Source organism: Camellia sinensis, chromosome 7 (assembly GCF_055761805.1).
Source record: "Camellia sinensis isolate YWXY chromosome 7, ASM5576180v1, whole genome shotgun sequence".
Classification (NCBI taxonomy): domain Eukaryota; kingdom Viridiplantae; phylum Streptophyta; class Magnoliopsida; order Ericales; family Theaceae; genus Camellia; species Camellia sinensis.
Window position 1 is genome coordinate 108119724 of NC_138967.1, and position 20423 is coordinate 108140146.

Genomic DNA, 20423 nt, shown 5'->3' on the forward strand with positions numbered 1-20423 from the left:
ATCCTTGAAGAAAAATTAGAATTCTCTAGAAGATGATAAGAGGCTTAGATTCTCCAATAGTTTCAACTAAGAACACAAAAGTAAAGAGGCGATGGAGATAAGAGATTGGGTGAAGAAGAAGGCGAAGTAGCTAGAGAGAGAATAATGGCAAGGCTCTCCCATGGATCTCCTACTTTCACTCTCAAGGTTGATAATGGAGAAGTGAAATTAGTTATTTCCCAAGAGTTTTTTCTCCAAAATCCATCCCTTGTAAAGCTATGGGTGGGTGCTATTTATAGGCACCTCATGATGTAGGATGGAGCCCATGTGCAAGGCACATGGGGAATATTCTCTCTAACCACCTTGTCCAAGGAGGTGACCTCTTCGAGGATGAGAAAAATCCCGAAGAGGAGATCAACCTCTCGGCGAACCCTTATTCTTAGCCACACCTAACCAATGATCCCTAATCATCCCAAAGGGTTAGGGGTAGTCTCAGAGGACGTCCTGCCGCAGAAGGGTCAGGGGTGGTTTAAGAGAACATCCTACCGCGAATATTGCTGACTCTCAGGGACACCCCAGATCGTGCGACGTCGACCTAGGTGTAGGCTAGTTTAACCGAAGAGTGAATTTATCTCCACTCACCGTCCTCGGGATCGGATCCTTTGCTCGGACTCCATTACGCCCATGGTTCTGGTACGTAGATCTCGGAAAGCTCCGAGTCCGCAAGTGTTCTAGGACTCATTAATGGAGCGGCTTCTAAATTGCATCTGAATCCGTTTGAAGTCAAGTGGTTTGGATCTCTAGGTTCGTGGATCCGAACCCTTTCGAGTCCGAGCCCGAGTAAGTCTTTAAGTTCATGGATCCAAACCACTTCGACGCTTAGAGCAATTCGGCCCATTTGATGGCGATAAATCCGAACCCACCAATCTTGGACTTGGGATAAATCCGGGCCCACCAACCTTGGACTATTGGGCCTAATTAATTTAGTGGGCTCAAATTAACTCCTCTTACATTTGCCCCTTGCATGTATGAGAAATTGTAGTTTTCTCCGACATGTATAGTTTCACCTTGTCAGCCATGCTTCGCATTACGAGTTCGGAATATTTGGTCTTCATGTGACTTTTGGATAAGATTGATGACTCATGGTGTATGGATAAGATTACCAACTAGTAATGATAAGAAAGAATCTTTTATCCTTATGCCATGTTTGACAAACACACTTATGTGCCTTTAATAATAATAATTATTATTATTATTATTATTATTATTTTGCTCCAACAACTTAGAAGGTTGATAATTAAACTTTCATCTCTCCAAGTATTAGAAAACACAAACTTTTTCACTCCAAGTGATAGAAATAAGAATTAAGAAACCCATTTCTTTTTTTCTTGACAAGATAAGGTCACACTTTTTTTTTTAAGAATACAACAGCCCCACTTTTCACTTTATATATATATATATATATATATATATATATATATATCAAAGACAAAAAGCCCTCCATCTTTAACCATTTTTTTGCCGAGTCATATTCTCAGCATATTCTTTCTCAATTATTTGGCATATTCTCAAGATATTCTTTTTCAAATATTTGAGACCACTAGAACAGATTCTTTATTTTTTTTATATATTCAAGCCAAAATCCATCTAGCAACGCTCGTTTAGAGTTTTTTTTTAAAAAAATTTCTTAGAGTGTGGATTGTGTAATTAAAATTTAATGACAAATTATATTAATTTTTTAATATTAAATCTCAATCACACAATATAACACTTTAAAAAACTTTAAAACAAAACACTCTATAGGATCATGGTGAAATCCATCGTCCTTATCTCCTTTTTAGCAGTGTATGAACCCACTTCTGAAATATAACTAGCAAATTTTTTTTTTTGCTTTTGTTCTGAAAGTCCACATCCAAACCCATTTTCGTTTCTCTCTAGAGTATTGAAGAACCACAACTTTTCAACACCTCCTCCTTTTGTAGGCAACGTAGCAGAACCTGGTTTTGCCTCTTCAACAAGAGAGAGTCACCATTGCTAGGGACGTAGCCATTCAACTGAGTGTTGTCGGCTCATGTGCGCCTTGCTCACACCACGCCCCTACCTTGTTCTTCTGCTCCAAACACTGCCATCACTCAACGCCTTCGGCCTTCAAGAGAACCAGCCGCCGTCGGCCTTCAAAAGAACTAGCCGCGATCTTGCCTTGCGCACGCGACCATCCAACTCGCATGGCCTGTGTGCTTTGTGTCCGGTACTTGTGACCTTACTGTTGCTTCCAGCCGTGACTGACCACGCCACCCACTTCGCGCGACGTTGGCCTGCCCAATATCCTTCTCGCCCACTGCTTGTGCCGCTACCGACTTGTCCTGAAACCCATTTTTGGACCTTCATTTTTGGTGGGCCTTGGTCTTCCTCTCAACTAATTTCATTCCTTTTCAAAACCTTTTTTATCTTGATTTCGAGTTTCAAAACATCTGGGTAAGTTTTGGCCCTTGTACAACTTGATTTAGGTCAAGTTTGGCATGTCTTGAAAAAGATAAAAAGTCAAAAAATCTCTATTCTATTTAATTCACATCATCTTATTTAAGTCACATCACGTCTCTTACACATCACTTCAAATCCAATCCAAACCCAATCTATATTTCATAAAAAGTCAAAAAGTACACTTATTTAGATCATCCCAAACAACCCCTTAATACTCTTAGAATTTGTAATTTTTTGCTTGAGATAGGTAATGCTCTGTTGACCCTGCCCTAATTTATATAACTTCTTTGAAGAAAACAGATTTCAAATCCATGTCTGAGCTATGAAATTCTATAGATGAGCTTGACTTGAATATGGCTTGGTGGCATTTATCATTGAGAAAAGGCACAATGGGACTATGTTGAATATTGAGCTTCATTTTTTTTTTTAGCACTAGTGTTGACCATTCTGATATTAATAGAATACTTGATGCTTGCATGAGTTATTGACGTTGAGAAAGAACATGTAATCCACGTGAGTGTTGTTGCTAGCTTTGCTTGAATGGGACAAATAAAATATATGTTGTTGTTGTCAATGAAACCCGAGGAAATGAGGCCCTTATATTGTATATAAATCTTGTTATCGAATGATTGATTTTTTGTTGATCTTGTGAATGCTTGGGAAATACATAGCTGATGCCAAAATTTTGTGTGACCGTTGTAGCTTTATGTCGGCTTGAGAGGAACCGGCCCGGAGAGACAAAACCTTAATTGTTGCATTTTTATGAACTCGCTCAGAGGAATGAAATTGTTGTAGCTTAAGTAGATCATTACTATTTGTTGATGTCGCCTCTATTTCGGTAATATTTGAATCATAATCTGAACTGGATATTGTTTGTCTAGTTTGTCGGCTTTACTATTTCAGGCAAATAAATTTTTGTGCGAAATCCATGACCCCGGGGCCCTCAGAACCTGCACTAATGAGAGCAAGGGTTGTCCTTCGGAAGTCTGAATGAGAGCAAAACTGTCCCTCAGGAGTCTGAAAGTAGCATACACCCTACTTCGGCAAGAAAGATCCCTCTGGAAGGCAATTGAGTCTACCAAGCTTGCACCAACAGAAATAAAGATTGTCTCTTGGAAGTCCAAGCAGAAGCAAGGATGTCCCTCAGAAGTTCAAGCAAAAAGAAGGCTCTCCCTCAGAAGTCCGAGCGGAAACCAGGCTGTCCCTTAGAAGTCCGAGTGGATGCACACTTCTACTTCGGCAACTAATGAAAGCAAAGGCTATCCCTCGGGAGTTCGAGTAGGAGTCCACTCTACTTTGAAGAAAGATCATCGGAGCTCGTATTGATGAAAACAAGGGCTGTTTTTCGGACCCGCACTAATGAGAGCAAGAGTTGTCCCTCAGAAGTCCAAACTGAAGCAAGGTTGCCCCTCAAGAGTTTGAATAGTAGCACACACCCTACTTTGGCAAGAAGATCCCTTCTGATAGGCCACCGAGTCTCAAGGGCTGTTCTTCGAAAGTTTGAGTGTGAGAAAACACTCTACTTTCGCAAGAAAGATCCTTGACACTCTTTGAAAGTCTGAGTGGAAGAACACACTCTACTACATCAAGAAAGGTCCCTTCAGGTTAGTAATCGTGTCTATTATTCCTCTTTCTTCTTCGAGGGGCAACGAAAATTGAAAACTGTCTCAGGCAACATAACACAATGAAGATACACAATATAAAGAAAATAAACTTCTAATGGAGATATACAATATGGATGAAATAAATTTCTTCATAACATAAGAAAGATAGAACTTCTTGAACAATGCAGTAAATATAAATTGTAAATGTCATAGATAGCCTTCTTTTACGGAATGTTGACATTTGCCCCTAGAGTTGCAAGGTCATTCGGAAAACTTTCACCATCTGCTTGGGTTGTGGCCATCATACGCCATCATAGCCACGTCTTCTAAGATATCCTAAAAACCCTGTTCTTTGAACTCTAGCTCATCTGCTTCGACTTTCTTTCTAAAGATCTTCTTAAGTGTCTGACACTTTTCTATAGGATGTCTTAGTGATCGATGGAAAACACAATAATTAGGGCCCTTGCGGTCCTTCTTCAACAAAAGCTCTTCGACACGAGGCAACTTCAATTCCCTGTTTGCCACCCATTCTTTAACTAAGGCCTTCACCTCCTTAACACTACATGGAAAAGGAGTGTCATTTTCGTAGTTTTTCCTCTTCTGACCTCTGAATTCCTCCCCCTGTGACTTTCGAGTAGTTGTGATAGAAGGTCCTTGGGATTTGAAGCTGGTTTTATAATTAGTCTTGAACCCGATCTCCTGAGATTGAGGTATGTTGATGTTCCGAGATGCTTCAATTAGTGCCAAAAGAGTGGGTAGCTATGATTAACAAGAAGCATCTTGTACCTGTTCAATGCCCCTTCAACACAAATTTGAACCAATTAGATTTCCTCCACAACTTCATGATAGTCCACGGCTTTGTCTTGGAACCTCTTCACATATTCGAGAATGTCTTCACCCTCTTGTTGTTTTTCCTTACACAGGGTAAGTGTGGTCACTTTCTCGGCCACTTGAAAGAATTTGGCGTGGAATTTGTTGACCATCTCCTCCCAACTTCGGATAGAGTTTGGGGCCAAGTTAACATATCAACTATATGCTCGGTCGGTGAGCGACTTTGAGAACTCTCTCAGTCGGAGGACATGGTTTGAACCTTGAATCCCCAGAGTCTCTATGAACCGAACAACATGCTCTCGAGCATTTCCTTGCTTGCCATCAAATTTGATGAACTTCGGCAATGTGTACCCCTCTGGGTATGGATAACTCAACATCTCCATAGAGTATGGTGGCTTGACATCTGGATCAGGCAAAGAGGGTAAAGTCATCTTGCCTCATTCGAGATCGAACATGACTTGCACATCGGCAAGAGTGAGAAATTGTTGAGGGAGAGAACTTCATAGTGGTATTCCTGGAACTTGACTTGTAGACCCGAAGACCGAGCCTGGAGCGACTTGGCCATTTGGGTGTTAAGAATTCATCATCGGTGAAGACACATGACAATATTGGCCATCGGCACCTATGGACACGCCATTTGGTGATGGGACATTGCATTGAGTCCCATAATGTCCATTGCACACCACGACTATACCGGGTTGGGCTTGCAAACTCGGCGTCGGAGCCAAAGGAGACCTACTGGGTACATGGGTAAAATTTACAATCAGTAGAACAAAATTAGGCATGGGTGGAGCACCATTTTATAGAGAAATTTCTGTAGGCCTTCCTTGAACTTCTACAGTAGCTGGAACACCATTCATCATGCCAGGAACTCCAGTCATCGATGGACCATGGCTCGATCCTCTAGGCGCGTGATTTTGCGCTCCATGGGCCACATGTTGGCCATGACTTGTTCCTCCTAGCACTTGATTTTGCACATCATTTTGAGCAACTTTAAGGAGAATTTGGGGTGAGTCTTGATGATTTTGACCATTCTCAAAATCACCATGAAGTTGTTGATGCTTGTCGGCGCTGACTTGACATCCATTTATTACCGGTGGTGCGAAATTTGAACCCATCACCAACATGGTATGGGTGAGATTTTGAAGGGTCGTGAGAATCTCTTGTTGAGTGCGTTGGAGTCTTTGAATGGCCTCAAGGATGAGAGGTGGCTCTTGAACTTGAGTCCTCTCATCACCACCATTGGAAGAGCCTTGTTGACGAAGTTCTTCTCTCGCCATCTTCACCGGAGTTATGTAGATTTCGAATCTTGTTGAGACCATTAACCAATCTGCCTCCCCAGCGGAGTCGCCAAATGTATGAGGGGGTTCAAGAACGCCGTTGAAAAATTCGAAGATCTTCGAAGATCCTTGGAGAAAAATTTGAATTCTCTAGAAGATGATGAGAGGCTTAGATTCTTCAATAGTCTCAACTAAGAACACAAAAGTAAAAAGATGATGGAGATAAGAGATTGGGTGAAAAAGAAGGAAAAGTAGCTAGAGAGAGAATAATGGCAAGACTTTCCCATGGATCTCTCACTTTCACTCTCAAGTTTGATAATTGGGAAGGGAAATTAGTTCTTTCCCAATAGTTTTCTCTCCAAAATCCATCCCTTGTAAAGCTATAGGTGGGTGTTATTTATAGGCACCTCATGATGTAGGATGGAGCCCATGTGCAAGGCACATGGGGAATATTCTCTCTAACCACCTTGTCCGAGGAGGTGACCTCTTCGAGGATGAGAAAAATCCCGAAGAGAAGATCAACCTCTCGGCGAACCCTTATTCTTAGCCACACCTAACCAATGATCCTCAATCATTCCAAAGGGTCAAGGGTAGTCCCAGAGGACGTCCTGCCGCAAAAGGGTCAGGGGTGGTTCAAGAGAACATCCTGCTGTGAATATTGCCGAGTCTCAGGGACCCCATATATCGTGCCATCTCAACCCGGGTATAGGCTAGTTTAACCGAAGAGTGAATTTATCTCCACTCGCCATCCTCGGGATCGGGTCCTTTGTTTGGACTCGATTACGCCCATGGTTCTAGTACGTAGATCCCGGAAAGCTCCAAGTCCGCAAGTGTTCTGGGACTCATTAATGGAGCGACTTCTAGCATGCGTCTAAATCCGTTCGAAGTCAAGTGGTTTGGATCTCTAGGTTCGTGGATCCGAACCCTTTCGAGTCCGAACCTGAGTAAGTCTCTAAGTTCGTGGATCCGAACCCTCTCGAAGCTTTGAGCGATTCGGTCCGTTTGATGGCGATAAATCCGAGCCTACCAACCTTGGACTTGGGATAAATTCGGGCCCACCAACCTTGGACTATTGGGCCTAATTAATTTAGTGGGCTCAAATTAGCTCCTCTTACACCATGGAAATAGGTTTAATCCATGCTCGAATAGTAGTTTTAAGAGCATTGAACTCATCAGGCAAATCATTCAAGGTGAGTAATACCAGATCTTCTTCATCAATAGGTGAAGAAGCTAGAGCTAATTGATCTGTAAGTTCTTTGATCTGATTAAAATATTCTTCAATGGACTTGGATTCTTTGGTCAGATGAGTTAATCTATTCTTCATTTGATGAAATGAGACCGAGACAGTGGTAAAAAGTTACAGAGAGTAGCCTATACCTCAAAGTTGTGTTGCAGATGAAGAACAAAAGAGAAAATGGTAGAAGTAAGTGTAGCAGTGATACAACTAAGTAGATGTGCGTCAATCTTGTTCCAATCGACTTGATCTGGATTTAGAACTTCAAGGCCATTGGAGTCCTTGATCATCAATGGTGGACATGGAACTAATTCATTTACAAAATCCAAGAGTTCAATAGCACGCAAAATATTATGAAATTGACTTAGCCATATGAGAAAATTAGTTAAATCTAGCTTAACTGTGATGAATGAATTCAAATTGGAGATCAAGAGATTGAGATTTGCAGGTAAAGAGGAAGAAGAAGAAGAAGAAGAAGAAGAAGAAGAAGATGTAGCAGAAGAAGCCATGTGTGAATCGAAGATATGCTCGTGAGAGCTTTACAGAGGCTCTAATACCATGAAGAATGATTGAAGCCTTTATTCAACACACCATTATCAACAATACAATTGTATATTCATACAGAATAGTAAAACTAGCTAACAAACACTAACTAACTAACCAATCCTAACAACCTTTATCTATCCTCCATGTGATACAGTTATGCAGTCGATGGATCTAGTTATAACATGTGCTGAGCCATTAGTTTTAGCTTGAGCTGTATGTGGTAAGCCAAGGATTGAGCCATTAGCTTTAGCTTGAACTGGAACTACTTGAATTGCTGATGCTGAAGTATTCTTATCAGTTTTAGTTGGGGCTTGCACATGATTTTGCTTGCTTTTGAGTGCCAACCTAGTTGAGATTCATCTTTCAAGCTATGATGCATCTCTTCCCCCAGCTAGGTTTATGTAACCTTATTTTCTCTCCAATAAAATCTTTCTTTTGCCGATCCAAAACCAAAACCAAAAAAAGAAAAAAAGAAAAAAGAAAAAAAAATGTTATCAATAAAATACTTTCTTAATCAAAAGAGAACATTGTCATCTTTGTTTGTACCCTCTCTCGACTGTTGCTCTGAGACTTCTCCAACAGATGAATGTAATAACTTACGAACGATAGAGTTATGTATAAAAGACAGTTCTTAGTTTGTAATAATCCAAGTAAATTGTTTAGATGTCGTGAATGAAAGCGTAGAATAAAAAAAAATATGGGTGATTCCGGTCTGTGAATCCCCTATTACTCAAGTAGAAGTCTGACAGTTTAGGTGAATCGGCAAACTTCTCTCAGTTTGACTTGTAAGGATGGATCCTAAAGATCCTGCCTTGGAAGTATCCTGGGTATTAAAAAAAGAAAAAAGAGTCGTTTAGGTATGGCTCCATGAAGAAACCTCATCTGACATTATTTCCTAAGTCATGTGAGGTTTGTATTAAGCGATCGCCTGATTATAATGTAATGATGTCATTCTCTCATTTTTCCTTGTGTCTGGAATTTTATCTCATACCTGTGTGGCCTCTTAATGGGGATGAGAAAGGCATTGGATGACAATAATTTGAAAATTTTTATATGAATTTTAATGTAATTATAAATTATGAATTAATAGGAATTTATTTCTTATTTCTTTTTTATTTTTATTTTTTTCTAGTATTCTATGCCTAGATTTCATAATCGTGCCTATATACATGGTTTCATCATTTTCATAGTTTAAAATTAAAGACTAGACTTAATGAATATTGGTTATTAATTGTTGAGAACAGTTTTGGGATCGTGATCCCCAATCTATATTCTTATTTTTTTTGTGCTACATCAATTTTGGTGTCAGCCAAATTAGATTCTTCGTTTCTGTACAAATCTAATTCATTGCTAGTTTTCTCAGGAGAAAAATAGGATTTAGGCCCCTTTTTAGTTGGCATTTTGTTTTTTTTATTATTTTAGCCTGACTATTATGCTTGGGAGGATAGTTGACTCTTTTTTTCTTTTTCTTTTTTATTTGATTTGATGATTGTGAGAGGAAAAATAAAATGATTATGACTTGAATTTTACATTTTATCTTATTAACTATTTTAATCTATTTTGTCTTTATTGACTATCTTAGGCCAAACCACACTTCCCAAACAGGGCCTTAATAGTCATGTGCTAGATTTTTAAAAAGCAACCACGATGTGGTTACTGATGTGATGAACAAAATATGACTTGACCAATATTTTTATTTGAGAAATTTAGTTAAAATCATTTTATTGGACTCTTATTTGGTGAAAATGACAATTTAATTTATGTTTTTTCATAAACCCCTTAAGGAGAAAACACATAATTGAGTAAGGACAAAGTAAATTATTTTTTTTTTTCTTGAACAATATTGCCAAAGTAACATGTTACTGTCAAACAGAGTAATATGTTGCTGTTACTGTTTATATCAATTTCAACAGTAATAAATTTTTTATAAAAAAAATTTCATAGTCAACATGAATCTTATTTGATAGAAATTGATAAGAGAATTTTAAAAATACTAATTTTATTAAAAACCGACATTTACATCAAAATTATATTATTTTAAAGTTTAATATTTTCATAATAGTGATATTTTTAGATTTTTCAAACAAAACTTTTTATGCTTGTCTTTAATGCATTAAAATGAGGGGGTTTTGACCAAATCATCCTCCCTTTTTTTTGTGTGCATATATTACTCTGTTTTAGTTCTCAGTCAATGACCATTCTTCAGAACAATAAACTCAGTATATATGATATTAGACCAATAGAATTAAAGCTAAGATTATATCAGTAATAGCTTGCATTTATGATCATCTACGCCATAAGGAGTCCATTCTTATTATTAGTACCGTACACTTCAAATCTCTATGGCACATAACATTTAATGAGTTGTAACACATGCACAAGTGGTATTTGCAATACAATTCTTCCTACACTTGCAATTCATGAAGCGATAACAACTCTATGCTTACTATATTTACTTTAGAGATAGTATTTCTAGGCCACACACTACATTTTGATGAGTTGTGAACTCATACAAAATTGGTACATGTGGTACAATTGCTTCTCGAACCTAATCCAAAGGTTCTATTCTCGTAAATTTATAGCATCACTTGGAGGTATGGTCTGGTGGTAGCATTTGTTAAGATTACTCTTACTCTGGCACTGGAGCAGTTTCTATTTCTTGAGCCAACTCTCTGGTTAACCGGTCAGCACGATCATCTTGTCCACCTGCAAAGCTATAAACCCGAAATGCAAGCTGAAAAGCCTTCCAAAGCATTTTTATGTGTGCCCGCCTTTTGACTTCAGTTTTTGGACCCAATTCTGTATTAGCTGCTACCTGTGCCTCTCTTCGTTCCTTGAGGAAAAGTCATGATGTTAAACTTGAACTTCACAATTGTTCAAAATGAATGATGAAAGAGGTAAGTAAATAAGCATTGTTACCCTAAGAGCTAACTCCATGCAGCTTGAAGAAACATCCACCATGCATTCCTTAATTCTAACCAAGATATGAAAGTCAAAATGGATATTATGACTCTGAAACCGCTTAGCTTCTTCATCTTTAGTTCGTTCCAGCGCATCTATTTCTCCTTTGATCTGTTTTCAATAGTTCTTTTCAGTCAATAACGAATTTCCATTCATGCTACGAAAATAATAAGATTGATGTTTCTCTAACTTTAAAAGTCTTACCTTGTTGAAATAACACTCAACCTTGTCAAGGAGCTTGCTTAGAGGAGGATCTACCTTCCAGTTCTCCAAGTTAGTAATTATTGTTTCCAATCTTTTGTAAAGAGCTGTTGCGGTCCTCACTGATTCCAACTTTTTTGAAGGAAACCCTTCGAACCTTGCCAACACCTGCATTTAAACGAGTTAAAGGTAGTTGGTTCAAATAGCCAAAAATTGAACTGCAACGTAAGAAGCACGTATACAAACAAGTGATATTACACAGACACACAAATATGAAAATTTTCAAAAAAACGTAGGAAAAGGCACATAGGGACATGCAGAAACTATATAATTTTGTATGACATTTATAAAGATCAGCAATTTTTGTATCATATGTATACATATTTAATTCAAATATAATAACTTTTGAGGTCTAAAAATAGTAGAATAGGTAGGTATAAATTTTATGTTTGTATTTGAAGTTTTCTTTATTTAAACTTGTTATTTGTCTTGTGTGTATCTAAGTAATTTCGAGTGTTTAAAGCATGTGTGAGACTAGAACATTTTAAAAAAGAATTGGATATGTTTCAACATGTGTTAATAGGTGTTGGCAAGTGTCTGAAGAGTTTAGTAGGGTTCGTAATTCTTAGAAAGTAACAGAAACACATTGATGATCTTAAGGAAAAACTTCACCTGGGTTTCATCAGTCAATTTGTCTAGATGTTGTTCCACATATTTGTGAAATTTCAGAAGCTCAGCCATGTCCTTTGTTTGGAAGGAACTAATAGCACCTTTTATCTCCATGATTGATTTTGCGTGCTTTTCAACATCTTCTTCAATTTGTTGGAAATATGCTGATCTAATACACCAAAGAAAGAAAGTATCCAATGATAGGTAACAAACATAATCTCTCTGTTTTCGTCAAGTCACAAAGACATTATTAATGGAACATATAGTGCTATATAGCCAAGGGATGTTTGTGTGTGTACCTTTTTGTCATCTCTGCTAGAGCATCAGCCATTCCTTGCTTTCCACAAGCAGATGCCCCAACCTTAGTCCTCCTCCCTTGAGAGTTTCTACCATTCAAATTAGATCCTTCCACTTTTCCCTTGAGAACTCGATACAAGTTTCCCATTTGGGTTGATCTCTTCAATTTCGTATTTGCTTTCTTTGGGCGTAGAGACTTTGCTCCTCCAAGTGGTGGAGGAGGTGGTGGAGCAGCTCCCTTTGCCAAAGGAATAGGTGGGGGTGGCACGAGGACTGATCCCTTAGAATACAAAATGGGTGGTGGAGGTGGTGGAGCAACTCCTTTTGCCAATGGTATAGGTGGGGTTGGCACTGGCACTGAACCCTTTGACTGCAAAATGGGTGGTGGAGGTGGGGGTCCTATTGCATTCAAGGCCAAGTGGCATGATGGTGATGGTGCAGCTACTGCAGTAGGTGGTGGAGGCAGTGGCGGCAATGGTGGTAGTGGTGGTGCTTCTGCTACAATTGGCTTTGTTGTTTCTAGTAATTGATTTGAATTAGAATTTGCAATCCTTGGCATATCTTTTGTAGGTTCATAGTCCTTTAGTCCTTCACTGGTTACTGTAGCTGGTGATTCTTTAATACTCTTTTCTTTATGAATTTCTATATTTTGTTCATCAACTTCCCTTCTCTTCCTATTTGTGGGATTGGGTCCTTGAGGGAACTTGTGGAATGTGAGGCACTTTTCCATTGCCTGAAGTCTGAGAGGCAAAAGAAGTGGTTGGGAATAGTAAACATTGGCATATTCACTGAGCTTTATCAGCTCAAGAGGAGGTGCTGAAGTTAAAGATATTGGAGAAGGACATGTGTTTTTGATATCTGAATAAGACTCTGTTAAGATATCCCCAAAAGTTGAGTCATGTATCCTTCCCTCGTTCTTCTCATCTTCATCCATTACATCAAACATTTCTCTTGCCAGTTTAATCATGTAAATGAGCTTTGTCAGCAGTATTCCACCTTAAATGCCACAAATTTTTTTGTTTCCAAATTTCAGTTTTAATACAACATTTTCTTTGTAAGAGAGAGAGAGAGAGAGAGAGAGCTCACTGAGTTGCTCCAAACTGATATTCTCCATGCTTACATCTGCATTGTGCCCGAAATTAGCTACCCATTTGTGGCTCTTGGCCCACGAATCTCTAACAGATTTTAAAGCATCATAAAGGTGGGCCAGTCCCTAATTGAGCATGTCATTTGGTCAATTTACCAACTCATATGCATTTAGAACCAGAATAATAATTGATCTCGAACAAACCTCATATATTTCAGTCTTTTCCCTAATTGGTATGCAGGGTACAACATTGGGGTACAACTTGTGGAGATCCACTGTAGTTCCCACCACCAACTGCCACAAGATGCAAAAGCAGAATACATGAAGTGGAATGCAATTTTAGACAAACGGGACTTTGTTGTACTACTACAAAAAATAATAAATGAATTACCTCATGGATGGGGTCGGAATCGTTACAAGGGGGAAGATCAATGATATCTCTAAAGGTTACTATCTTTTTTCTAAGCTCCATCATGATCATATATTTTTCCAACCATCCATTTGAACCGCCTTTGATAATGTTGTCCGCTTGCACTCCCATCCTGAATACATTTGAACTTTTTTTTGCCTGTGGAAGTACTAGTTTTCATATCATGGATATCAATTTTGCTACAAAACTAATAAGAAATGGATAATTGTATCATGTATAAGCTATTTTCTATGTTTCTTATTTATTACAATGTGTCATTTTTTTTTTCTTTTTTGAAATCAAGGATTCTGAGAACTACAGTGCCTGTCAGTGCCTTCCTTTGATTGTAAAATTTATAAGAATGATTTATTTTTATGTGAATTTAATGGTATGTTTAAAAGATCATAAGTAGTTGTCGTTAGCTTTTTTAACTAAAAGAGGACTTAACCTTTTATGGCTATAAACGTGGCTTTATGAAAGTTAATTTGGAGGTTTTCTGTTGTGGGAATGCATATTTAATATTGCCGATCATATCCAAATAACATAGATACGATCAATTAGATTAATTCAATGGTGCTGAGACAATGATAGGATGGAACTGAATAGAAACAAAATTTTATGTTTAATTGGTTTAGACTAAATCTTGAAAAAACTAGACTTGAAAATTATTCTCATCACTGTTCTTCATTACACTAGAAAACAATTTACTGTTCACATAGTTTTTCTCTTCCATTTAATTTATCAAGAAAGGAAGCCTTCCAACCACATAAACTTGTTTTGATTCAAACTTTCTAAAATAGAAAATTCCAGGTATTCTTTTATTTATTTAGGTGCAATATGACAAGCTAGAAATCTATCGACTATTTGTCTTACCTGAAATTTGATCAAATTCGGTTGGGACGATGATAGTTTTGCACGCCGCAATCCAGATGGCATGGCTAATTTCTGATGCTTCCTTTTGTTGAACTTTCTTTCAGTTGAAGCTGATATTCAAATTTTCTAACCAGATATCATGCCTGGGAAATCCTTTCTTTTTTCTTTTTTCTTTTTTCTTTTTTTGGTATTGATACTTAATATTGAACCTAAAAGAATAAATAACCCAACTTTTGGAATAAATTATCAAGGTCTCTAATTTTTTTTTTGCTTCTTGCTTTTTAGATTTTGTAAGACAGGAAGTAATGAATGGGAATGTGAGGGTAAGGAATTGAAGAGACAAAACCAGAATGAATTGAAGAGACAAAACCAAAATTTGCTGGAAGTTACAAGTTTGCAGGCAAAGATGCAAGACAACAGAAATTCCTCCTCCAAATGGCCAACAAAGGCAAGCTTGTTTCGGTGAGTGGATCAGCCTATAACTGTCAATCTTTCCCTCTCCTTCAATGTAGGAATTAATTGACTGACAGGTTGTCGCTTCGATCTAAATTAGGAATAAACATTGAGTATAATGGTATGTGGAGGAATCTGAGGGGTGGGTTGGATCTCGACTTCCATCGAATGGATCATGTGGCAATGCTCTTTTATTTTTCTCTTGCTCTGCAATGTCACTTATGCTGTGTTTGGTTGGGGGATTTAGGGAGTGATTTGGAAAGGGAAATGAAAAAGGTAGGTGAAATGTGAATAAATCATGCCTATATTTTACATAGTTTCACACGCCTTTTCCATTTCCCTTTCCAAATCCCTCGCCAAATCCCCCAACAAACACAGCATTAGTGTCACGGTTGCACCAATATATGTACCTAAATTAGGCACATTTATTTTGCTCTGCTTGCTCATTGAATCGATCCCCCTCCTTCAATGTAGGAATTGATGGGCATGCCTTGTTAATCCAAATCTCATCTGAGCACTTTGTTTACAATTTTCTTCATGTCATTGATGGCAGGGTCTTTGATTGGGTAACATTTTTGCTTTTCGTTTTCAGATATTTCCAAAAACCTAGAAACAAAAATGGATTTGCTTTTGTTTCCAACAAAAACAACTTCAAAATTTGAGGAAACAAAAAGTAGTCGTTTCACTTTTTATTTTTTTATTTTTTTTATCTTTTATTTTTAAAGAGAGTAATGATATGCACAACAATATATATATACAGATAGATTAACATGGTCACCTTTAATTTCAAATTAAAACATTCACTTTTTTTAGTCATAATTTAAAAAACACCACTGTTATATCATTCTCGATGAGTTCTTATATGAAAATTTTGTTTGTAAATTAATTTTTTTTTTTTCAAAATAAGTTTTCATTCCCTCCCACTACCTCTGCCACCTTGCCCCTTCTGATCACCCTTTCTAACTCACCAAATGATTTTGGCGAAATCTAAAATCATGTTTGACAATGATAAAATAATCTCAATTTTATAGGGTTAAGTCCTATTTTATGCGGGGTGCACGTCTTTCTTGTGCACCCAAAAGATTCTGATATACAGTGCAAATATCTTGGGATTGTTAAATACTGTTCCTCAATATTTTTTTCTCCTTTTTTAAATATACCATTCCTCAATATTTTAAATATATATATGTACCAAAATATTATATTAGCTGGAACAGTGTGGTAGTTCGTAAATTCATGGTTCTATAAGCTGTTTCATTCGGTAGAGATGAAACTACAAATTTTTACTGCAGTTTTTTAATCTTGGACAAATAGTTCTAAAAACAACATTGTTGGCAACCAGTTCTTGATTTAATTATCAATCAAATTGGGCTAACCTAAATAGAATCACAACATGTCCTTTTGTTATATGTTTTCTTCTTTAGACAAACTGATGTAGAATAACCATTTCTGGATTGTGCAAATCAACCATGAATCCCCATAATATTGTTTACCAAATTCAATCACAAAATTAAATAAAACTCTTTCATATGAGGTGGGCGAAAGGATTGTATCAAATTCTGTAATAGAATTTGGTGCACTTAGATTTTTTCTTTAATTTATCAAAACAGAACATAGGTCTAACATTGATCATTATGAATGTTTGCATGCAATTACATTCCTTCCACTCAATTGCCAAATCCAAAATCAACCTATATACTATACACAAGCTAAACCTCCATATTTATATGCATCTTTCTTTATAACATATATTAATCCTTGGTAAACAAAAGCAACTGAAATATTACACGAACAAGAGGTCTTAGAGAAACTCCGATGATTTGTTATCTCAGAATATACAAAAGAAGAAGAAGAAGAAGAAGAGAAGATGATAACGATCATCATCATAATCAAGCATGAGATTGAGAAATTGTTGGGGAAGTCAGATTGAAAATGCCACGTTATATTTACTCGATAAGATCCTAATTTTCTTGTTTGGGGACAAGTTATCCACAACCAGGGAACAATTAACGAAAACCACGAAATGCCTCATGGGAATCTCGGCCAGGATGAGGCTCACCGGCACTTTCACCAGCACCAGCAGCGGAATCTTCCCGCTATTCCTGTTCTGCATCAGAGCCTCCTGAAGTCCTGACCCGAACTCACTCTTCCCTTTCAACAAAACATTCATCATGGTTGCGTTATTATGACCCTGGTGAAAGGAAGGCAGTTTCCCAGAAGAAAGCGTCGAGTCCTCGTACGCCACGACCACTGAATTATCCTTACCATAGATGAAACCAATGTGATCGTTAGGGTTATCGGCTTTAACATTGATAAGGAACTCGGAGACAAGGCTGAAATCGGGCTGGAGACTGAAAGCTTGGACGGTGAGGCCCTGGACTTGGTAAGAAGGCATTTGGGGCTTGTAAAAGGTGTAGAAATAGAAGACGAGGCTGACTAATATTAAGAGGAAGAGGATTATGAAGCAGCAGCAGCAGCAAATGCATTTTAGGCAGCAGTTGGTTCTTTTCTTGGGGTGGTGAGCGGAGTGGTAGCGGGGGACGTTACGGCGATAGGGAGGAGGACGGAGGTTGCTTCCATGGTGGTCGCTGTTGTTGTTGTCCTCTGACAGCATGACATATGCAGGTGGAGGTGCAACAGAAGAAGGAGAAGTCATTCTTTGGAGAAATGGTGGTGATTGGAATCTGGAAAGAGTGCAGGGTTTAGTGGATGTTCCATCAAAGAAGGAGAACCAGAAGAAAGAGGAGGAAGAAGAAAGAGAGGCTCTCTTTCTTTCTTCTTTCCTCGATCTTCCGCCGAAATCTGAACCAGATGATGTCTATGGAGAGAGAGAGAGAGAGAGAGAGAGAGAGAGATTAATTTGGAGATTGGATCCATTGGTTAAGGACATTGTTACATATGTGTGGTTAAACAACACTTGTTTAGGTGGCTTGCTTGGGGCTATATAGCCGGGTTTATGAATTCATTTAATTTTTCTCAAGCACCTCCTCTCCTATTTGTTTTGCAGACATGGCAAGTGCTCTCCCTCTCAAAAATAAAAAAAATAAAAAATCAGTATTCTTCAACCACCATGTTGGAGGGAAATTATTTTGTGGTCATGAGGCAAATCTATGTGGTGCTCCAACTTAATATTTATAACTTAATATTTATTAGTTAAAACAGTAAAACTCATTAATTTTTGTTAGATTTTTAGGAGACAACTTGACAAGTGTTAAGTGATAAGTAATATGAAACATTGCTTCAAGACCACCGAATAACCCCTCATGTTGGATTACATATGTAGTGCTTCAAATCAATAGCTAATTGAGAAATAAAAAATGACTTAATTAGTGTGAGTTGTGATTTCTCATTTACTTGAATAATCACATAGATTTTTTTTTTTTTTTTTTTGATCGGCAAAAAGAAACTTTATTGAATAAGAATCAAGGATACATCAATAAAGAACAAAACCAAGTAGGTGTTATAAGCATTAAAGTGAAGGCCATTCATCCCAACTAGGTTGGCACAAAAGGACTCAATCATATGCAGCACCTATAAAACAAGGCTGAGGAGGAATTGACCAAACAGAAAACAAAACAATAGCTACCAGAAAAACAAACAGCTAACAACCCCTAATAGCTTTGATCCTAAACACCAAGTCAGAAACAGAGTAACTCACCCCTTTGACATGATATTTAACCCATGAGGCTATATGAATTAATATAGATTCACACAAAACTTCCCAATTAACAGTAAGACCAGCAAACTTGCATCCATTTCTAGCCTTCCATAAGTTCCATATCACAGCAGTTGGAATTGCCCCCCAAATGCTCTTTTCCAATTTTTTGAATTTGAATCCATCCCACCACTCCAACAAATGACTCACAGATTGTGGAACCACCCAAATAATGCCCCACCATGACAAAATCTCTGACCAGATTTTCCAAGCAAAACTGCAGTGAAGAAGCACATGGTTCACATCTTCATCACAAGCACTACAAAAAATACATAAAGGGGCTACAGAAGGATCAAGCACACCAATGCTATGAAGAAACACTGATGTTTTTAATCTACCCTTCCAAGCAAGCCAACAGGTGAATTGCATCTTAAAAGAAGCGATATTAATCCATATTGATCTAGGCACAGCAGTCAAAGTACCAAGGTTCAAACTATCATAAACTGATTTTACAGAGAACAAACTAGATCCATCAACTTTCCAAACCAATCTATCATCCTCTGATTCATTCAGTATAGGGCTACATTGAAGCAAGTGAATGAGCTGAGAGCAATCTTTCATTTCCCAAACAAACAGTTGTCTATGAAAGGAGAAGTCCCACACACCTAAAGAAGATTTTCTTCCATAGAACTCAAACACCGTACCCTCCTTGTCTAAAGACAAATAAAACAACCTCGGAAATAGCTCTTTCAAGCTACCTACCCCAAGCCACCTATCAATCCAGAATCTACATCTACTCTCATTCCCAAGATGAATACTTACATTCGACTGGTATAAAGCAAGAACACTAGGGTTAGAAAATGCTGCAGATACAATGTCCTTCCAAACTCTTGAAACTTTGATTTGTGGATCAAAAGATGGCAACCAACTATTAGTAGCATAGTTATATTTGCTGCATAAAATATCCTTCCATAAAACCCTATTAGCACACCCAAATATCCACCACCATTTGACAAGAAGGCACAAATTCATATCACTCAATCTTCTAATACCCAGGCCCCCTACATCCCTTTCTCTAGAAACATCACTTCACTTTACCATGTGAGTTTTCCTCTTCAAATCAGATCCTCCCCACAAAAAATTAGCTTGAATTCTTTCAAGTTCTTTAACCACACATGTAGGCATCTTAAATAAGGATAAGTAATACACTGGCAAGCTAGACAACACAGATTTTATGAGTGTGAGTCTACCCCCGAATGATAAGTGTCTTCTCTTCCAAGTTGCAAGCCTCAACTTGAATTCCTTGACAATAGGGCTCTAGGTAGACTTTAATCTAGGATTTGCACCAAGAGGCATGCCTAAAAACATGAAAGGGAGATCTTGTTTGCTGCAATTAAGTGCATCAGCAAAATCATTAAGAAAATCATCCTCCACCCCCACACCGATCACCATACTTTTGCAATAATTAATTTTAAATCCAGAGATAACCTCAAAACACCTCAATAATTGCTTGATGCATTAAACTTCCTCCCAATCAGCCTCACAAAAGAGTATAGTATCATCCGCAAATTGTAAATGAGATACATTAACCATATTAGCTCCAATATCAGTCCCCCAATCCGCCTCACAAAAGAGTATAGTATCATCCGCAAATTGTAAATGAGATACATTAACCATATTAGTTCCAATATTAGTCCCCTTAAGCAGTCCACCCTCCTTAGCTCTCATGATTAGGATGTTGAGACCTTCCACAATCAAATTGAACAAGAATGGAGAAAGTGGATCACCTTGTCTCAGACCCCTCTCAGTACTGAACTCAGAGGTAGGGCTTCCATTCACTAAGACTGACACCCTTGCTGAAGA

At 37.9% G+C, this 20423-nt stretch overlaps 2 protein-coding genes and 1 long non-coding RNA gene across 4 annotated transcripts; 1 reads left to right on the forward strand and 2 right to left on the reverse strand.

The window, feature by feature from the left end:
- The first annotated feature begins 1774 nt into the window (after positions 1-1774).
- LOC145795244 (uncharacterized) lies at positions 1775-15434 on the forward strand. 2 transcript variants are annotated; one of them, XR_014335840.1, is made up of 4 exons: positions 1775-4064; positions 13412-13616; positions 14738-14914; positions 15006-15434. It is a non-coding gene; the product is annotated as an uncharacterized LOC145795244 (long non-coding RNA). The 2 variants fall into 2 exon arrangements; XR_014335839.1 differs by having other exon boundaries at positions 14738-15434.
- LOC114260346 (uncharacterized) lies at positions 10543-14014 on the reverse strand. The gene is made up of 8 exons (XM_028200435.2): positions 13562-14014; positions 13375-13464; positions 13170-13296; positions 12086-13079; positions 11790-11955; positions 11121-11285; positions 10875-11027; positions 10543-10788 (listed from the first exon to the last, which is right to left on the reverse strand). Exons 1-8 carry the CDS (start codon positions 13709-13711, stop codon positions 10585-10587), a joined length of 2049 nt encoding a protein of 682 aa, XP_028056236.2. The 5' UTR covers positions 13712-14014; the 3' UTR covers positions 10543-10584.
- Positions 15435-16742: 1308 nt separating the features above from the next.
- LOC114260347 (NDR1/HIN1-like protein 6) lies at positions 16743-17988 on the reverse strand. The gene has a single exon (XM_028200436.2). It carries the CDS (start codon positions 17559-17561, stop codon positions 16827-16829), a length of 735 nt encoding a protein of 244 aa, XP_028056237.2. The 5' UTR covers positions 17562-17988; the 3' UTR covers positions 16743-16826.
- Between the last annotated feature and the right edge of the window lie 2435 nt (positions 17989-20423).